Consider the following 6,708-nt stretch of genomic DNA (forward strand, 5'->3'; position numbering starts at 1 on the left):
TGCTGCCTATAGTATGGTATGTATTGTGTTCTGTAGGGTTTCTTATGTTGGCTTCTGTTTTTAGACGTCCTCAATGAAATAAGCCTTAGGGCTTTATTGTGTTTTTATCCTCTATGATATTTGTGAGAGTTGATGTTTAGCTGTTAGGCTTTCTTCTATCACTAAATAAATTAAATCAAGCAATATCTATCTGACTGTCTCTCTGTCTGTCTGTCTGTCTGTCTGTCATCAGCCTCGGGAGCCGCGCATCCGCGACACGCCGGAGGACATCCGTCTGGAGGCGGCCGCCAACGCGCTGGCCTTCCACCCGTCCAGGGACCTGGTTGCCATGGGCGACGTGGACGGGGACATCTACGCCTACACGTACTCGTGCACGGAGGGCGAGAACAGGGAGGTGTGGTCGTCGGGACACCACCTGAAGTCCTGCAGGTAGGGAGAGAGAAGGCTGTCACACCATCATGACATATTAGTTGACCATTAACCCATTAAGAAGACCTGAGGCCTAACAGTTTTCTGAAAAACGTATGTTTCTATATCAGTGGTGCACAAAACTTTTTCATGTCAAGGACCCCCAAAATGATCTGTATTTGGCCGCGGACCCCCATCTCAAAATATTTAGTTCCAGGGAAATATATATATATATAATTACACCCTTTATCTTTATTTATATATAAAGATTTGCACACATTTTTCAAAAATAAAGCAGATCTACAAGCTCATAAAGCTTGTTTATCTGCTATTTTTGAATAGCCAAAGTATAAAATACTGGTTAAAGTGGTTGCACAGATGCTTTCCCGGCTTTAATGGGTTCATTGTCATACAAATAATTTAAAATGATTTGATTGTGGAATGTATGAATACAAACTAGAAAAGAAGGTTTCAGAGAAATTGTGTGCATGCAGTTCGCTAACTCTCTTGGTTTTATTTTGAAAAAGTATGTTTGAAGGGTGGCTTTTATTTTGGGCTTTGTAAACAAAAATTGCACACGGTAGATATGACGAATAACTTAAATGTCCAAAGACATTACTTACAATGACTGGTACCAATAATACAAATAAATAATGCACTTTGGCCAAAACATGCCATACTTAAATAATTTTATACTTTAAAAAACATTTTCAGGCCCGATGTGATGTGCTATTTCCGAAATTTTTGAAGAAAAACTAAACAAGTTCAACGGATGCATTCATACAAATGAATGGAAATTATTCTGACGATTATGCAAAAAAACTCTTGCGATTAGCTCCAATAATTGCCATCAGGCGACAATGTAATAATTATGACCTGCCTGCCTGTCCCTGCAGGGCGCTGTCCTTCTCCCACGATGGACAGAAGCTGTTCAGCGTCTCTAAAGACAAGTCCATCCACATCCTGGACGTGGAGACAGGGAGGCTGGTGACCCGCGTCCCCAAAGCCCACGCCGTCGCCATCAACTCTCTGCTGCTGGTGGACGAAAACATAGTGGCCACCGGAGATGATGGGGGGACACTGAAGGTCTGCTCTAACCTAGCTCTAACCTAAGCCATTAACACATTGACTGTCTATGTCCTTGGCAGGCAAGTGTTTCATTTAATTGGACGTATGCTTACGTTCTTGGCAGGCAATGTGTTAAGAACTGGGGCCGATTCTATAAATGCCTTCTATATCAGTAGTTCTCACACTTTCAAGATTAAAAAAAAAATCACAGATGTACAAGTGACGCGCTGCGAGATTGTATATCTGCTATTCTTGAATAGCCAACGCAAACATCTAAAATGACAGATGCTTTCCCGGTTTTAATGGGTTAAACATAAATCTCATTTTTACTTGATGATTAATTGACATACAAATATTTTTAATTTAATTTAGTTTTTGGCATTGGACATGGTAAACATAAATCTAATTTATATTTCTGTTTGGCTCTAGGCTTCGTAAACAAAACTTGCACAGGGCAGATATGAAAAATAACAAATAAAAAAGGAAATGACTGACAATATCAATAATCAAAACAAATGATATAATAATTGTATACTTTGTGTGTAGGTGTGGGACATGAGGAAAGGCACGTCCTTCATGGACATGAAGAATCATGAGGACTACATCAGCGGAATGGCTATAGACCAGAACAAGAAGACTCTGCTCACCACCAGGTATACGCAATACAATATAGTAGTATAGGATTTAAGTGGTTAAAGTTGCTATAAACCAAATAAAACATTTTAAATGTTATTTCTATATTTGTAGTAATCATGCTATATAGTATTTGTTCAGTAACGGGGGTCTCTCCAGCTCTTTAGTAAAACAGAAAATATTTCATATTGGACACCAATTTCATCCAATCAGGAGAGAGAATACAAATGATCAGCTTATAATGTTTATTTGTTTGTTTATTATTTGTTAGCGACCGCTATTGTGACCTCACTGACCTTATGACTCAGTCATAACGGAGGCGGCACACAGGATGCTGTGCTTCTAACATTGTCTGCTCGTTTATTCGTTCTGTTTCATCACTTCCAATTTCACTTGTTTATGAGCGCTATCTCCATGGATGAAATTGGTATCCCGATCTGAAAAATCTATGTTCCGTTTACTAAAGAGCGGGAGAGACGGGGAGACCCCTGTTACTGATCATACACTCTATAGCAGGGGTCTTCAACAGGGGGTCCGGGACCCCTAGGGGGTCCTCAGAGTTACTGCAGGGGGTCCGCCAAATCTTTTTGTGATATATATATATATTTTTTTCTTCATTAACCACTTGAACCCTAGCATCCCTTTTCTGAGGAGAACTTAAGCCAAAGATGGCCGATCTACAAGCTCACAACGCCTCGCAGCGGCGTTGTGAGCTTGTAGATCGGCTATTTTTGGCAAAGAGTTATAGGTGTAGAGGGAAAAAAGAGCAGCAAAAGTTTATCTGAAACACAATGTTATACAATATAGAGGGGGGTCCCTGCTTCATCTCTCTCTCAGCTAGGGGGTCCTTGGCCTGAAAACGTTGAAGACCCCTGCTCTATAGCATTGATAATTATCAGAATATGCAGCCACTGATCCAGATCAGAACGCCTAATCTAATCCAAATGAATGTAATCTAATCCCGACAGTGGAGACGGGACCATGGGCGTGTTCAACATCAAGCGGCGGCGGTTCGAGTTCCTTTCGGAGTACCAGAACGGCGACCTGACGTGCGTGTCGCTGATGAAGCGCGGCAGGAAGGTGGTGTGCGGCTCCAGCGAGGGGACGGTCTACATCTTCAACTGGGACGGCTTCGGAGCCACCAGCGACCGCTTCGCCCTGAAGGCCGAGTCCGTCGACTGCATCGTCCCCATAACCGACAGCATCCTGTGCACCGCCTCCATTGACGGAGTCATAAGGTCAGCGAGGTCACCGTAGTGGTCGATAACAAATGATAAACAAAAAGAGACAAAGTCCTCTGAGCAGAAGTATGTTATAATGCAGTGGTTCTGAAACTTTTTCATGTCAAGGACCCCCAAAATGATCTGTATTTGGCCGCCGACCCCCATCTCAACATATTTTGTTCCAGGGACCCGTCACCCCCAGAAGCAATGATTTGTGTTAAAATGTTCGCTTTAAAATAAATATATTCAAAGATTTGCACAAATCTTCAAGATTTTTCAAAAATAGCAGATCTACAAGTTCATAGCGTGGCACTTGGTGCCGCGCTATGAACTTGTATATCTGCTATTTTTGAATAGCCAAAGCTGGAACCACCTCAAGGACCCCTGGGGGTCCACGGACCCCACTTTGAGAACCAATGTTATTATGGGAGGGGCATAAGTTCCCGACGGGCACTGCTTGACAATGGGAATCGGCCTATAGTGGATAATAAACAAAGAGACAGAGACAACTGAAAGACAGTCTTTGAGCAGAAGTATGCTATATCCTGCCATATGCTATGGCAGGGTTTCTCAAAGTGGGTTCCGTAGTGCCCGAGGGTGCTGTATGACGCCACAGAATACTTTGATAACATTTGGAATTTAGCAGTATCACAAAATTATTTTACACAAGTGCAAAGTTATTTTCAATTAGTTGTAACTGAAATGTATATTTTCTCAAGTTTTCAAAATGTTGCGTCCTTATTTGCCCTTAGATTAAAGGCAAATATTGATTTGCTTTCAACTGTGCGTGTTCATTTGAATGTTGTGGTCATCATCAACATCCTATAAGAATACTAGTAATCATAATAATGATTTTTAATAGTGCGGCCTATCATGCTGTTATGTTGGATGTCAAAGTAGTCAAATATGACAATATTAGGTGCGAGAGTGTAAAGTAACAATGTATGCCCTATGGCTAAGCGTGTAGATATCCGTAATCCAGATAGTCTTATGGCCAATGAACAATAAACATTAATAAATGCATCTCTCTCTGCCCCACCCCCCTCGCTTCCTTCCACTACAGAGCGATCAACATCCTCCCTAACCGCGTGATTGGCAGCATCGGGCAGCACGTCGGCGAGCCCGTCGAGCAGATCGTCAAGTCGCGGGACGACCGCTTCCTGGCCAGCTGCGCTCACGACGAGCTGGTGAAGTTCTGGGACATCTCGTCTCTGGCGGCCATGACGGTCAGCGACTACCGCAAGCGCAAGAAGAGAGATGGCCGCCTTAAGTCCCTGAGTAAGAAGGCCCACGGAACTGACGACTTCTTCTCTGGCCTCGTCGAGGCGGAGCCGGAGAAGGAGGAAGAGGAAGGCGGTGGTGATGAGGAGGAAGAGGAGGAGAGTGACAGTGACAGTGACTGAAAGTCTTGCTTGTGTGACTTGTCCACTGATGGCAGGGCAGATTACAAATGTCACCACCCTGTAACACATAGGTCACAGGTTCAATTCTAAGCCCTCAGTGTCTATGTGTCTCATCAAAGTGCCTTTGAGCAAGACACGGAACCTCAGTGACTCACAAGTAAAGAGTCACTGTCTTTGGTTATGCCCGTCTTAAAACTGCAATCTGGAACTTATTTACCGTAAATGAAGAAAAGGTTATTTTTTTAACCATTCTGTATGGTAGAATATGTTAATACAATATAAAACTTACATCTCCCTATACTCTTCCATTGAGACATTTAGACCCAGGTGTCAGGCAGGGCACCGACTGATTGACAAGTAGCCCTGCGTGAAGTTCTTAAGCGCAGTATCCATCCTGGCCTAGCAGGGTTCCCCTCTCAGAAGAGTGGTAAAGTCTCCTACGCGGGAGACCCAGGTTCAAATCCTGGGTAGGACATGAAACCTGGGGAATCCAGCTTTAATATCCCTCTGTACCTGTCGAGATAGTGTCCTGTGTTGCCATCATTGAGCCACAGAGGGAATCGAACCATTCACAGCAAATGGGGTGCACTGGACTCATTATAAAGTGTCTGTCCTTTCACTAGGGCTGCGCAATATATCGATATATTACATCGATATTGTGATATGAGACTAGATATCATGTGGGATTTTGCATATCATAATATTGTGTTACTGTTCTGGAGTCAGCCATGGGAATGGCTGCTCTATGGTTTGTAAACATCTTATCAGATAGATGCATATTGTGGTTTGGTTCCCCCATCTATTTTTGTACAGTTCTGATATTGTCCATGTCTACTTTCACATAGCTGTTTATTAACAGTTAATTTAACTCCTAAGGGTGTATACAAATGCAACGCCGGGTGACCATTTGTACACATGATTTGTCTGTGTATAGTAAGTACGTGTAAACAGTACCTCACAATTCTGTTGGTTAAGATTGTTGTGAAAGTCTTTGAATGGAATTTGTATAAAAACATAGTTTTGCATTACATTTATTTGAGAGCTCACTTGGATTCGAATACCTTTTTTGTTCATCTCATGTTATACTTTGTAGATTTATAATAACTATTTAATATAGCACTTTTTTAAACAGAATTCAAAAAGTGCTGAACAGAAATATTACACATGAAAGGCAAAAAAGCAAGAAAAACTAGTTTAATTCCAATAATGAATGTGAAAACTAGAACTAGACTTTTATATCTGAATTGCACCCTGACCCCAGTTGACTTCCTGCAGGGGGCAAGGGGTACTTTTTTGTCTTAAATGTTAAACCTTTTGACTTAAGGAAGATGTTAAATTTACACAAGTAACATACAGAAGCTCACAATGCGTCGCCAGATCGGCTATTTTCAAATGGCCGAAATGTATATAGGGCTGAAGTGGGTAATGTATGTTTGTGTAATAATAATCAAAATCTACATTGTAACTAGTAACTAAAGTTTTCTAATAATTGTAGTGAAGTAAAAGTAGTAATGTAGAATAGAAGTAAAAGTACTGAAAATTGGAAATACTCCAGTAAAGTAAAAAGTACCTCAACATTTTACTTATAAGTACAGTATTTGAGTAGCCCTGAAACATGACTGTCATACCATGACAGTCATGGTGCCGAGTCCCCCTGGTCTAAAGTTGTGTTCGATTTTTTCACATTGCCATCTCTCACATAAACATAAACGTTCAGATTTCAAATATAAAGTGCTTACCACCGAGCCACGGATGTTACAAGGCGATGCGGACCGTGATGAGTACCCGTATCTCCCGTATTGTTCAATAAAAAGCATTTTAATCCCATCGCCGGCCATTTTCTTTTTTTGTTTTTTTTTGTTTTGTAATGTATCAGAGTGCAATACACCTCCCAACCATTAGTGTCGCATGGTTGAAAGTATCCGAGACAATTTGGAGAAAATGGCCGGCGATGGGATTAAAATGCTTTTTAT

The 6,708-nt window shown here is 41.6% G+C and overlaps 1 protein-coding gene across 2 annotated transcripts in view; it reads left to right on the forward strand.

Moving 5' to 3' along the window:
* The window catches only part of wdr55 (WD repeat domain 55), a 6,668-nt gene extending 887 nt beyond the window's left edge, over positions 1 to 5,781 (forward strand). For both annotated transcript variants that reach the window (XM_080451068.1, XM_080451069.1), the window contains exons 3-7: positions 233 to 429; positions 1,305 to 1,494; positions 2,023 to 2,129; positions 3,078 to 3,347; positions 4,396 to 5,781. In XM_080451068.1, coding sequence (XP_080307194.1) covers positions 233 to 429; positions 1,305 to 1,494; positions 2,023 to 2,129; positions 3,078 to 3,347; positions 4,396 to 4,735 — 1,104 coding nt within the window. In that variant the 3' untranslated portion in view covers positions 4,736 to 5,781. The remainder of the gene's footprint in view (positions 1 to 232; positions 430 to 1,304; positions 1,495 to 2,022; positions 2,130 to 3,077; positions 3,348 to 4,395) is intronic.
* The last annotated feature ends 927 nt before the right edge of the window (positions 5,782 to 6,708 follow it).

This window comes from Gymnoscopelus braueri (assembly GCF_963280865.1).
Source record: "Gymnoscopelus braueri genome assembly, chromosome: 15".
Classification (NCBI taxonomy): domain Eukaryota; kingdom Metazoa; phylum Chordata; class Actinopteri; order Myctophiformes; family Myctophidae; genus Gymnoscopelus; species Gymnoscopelus braueri.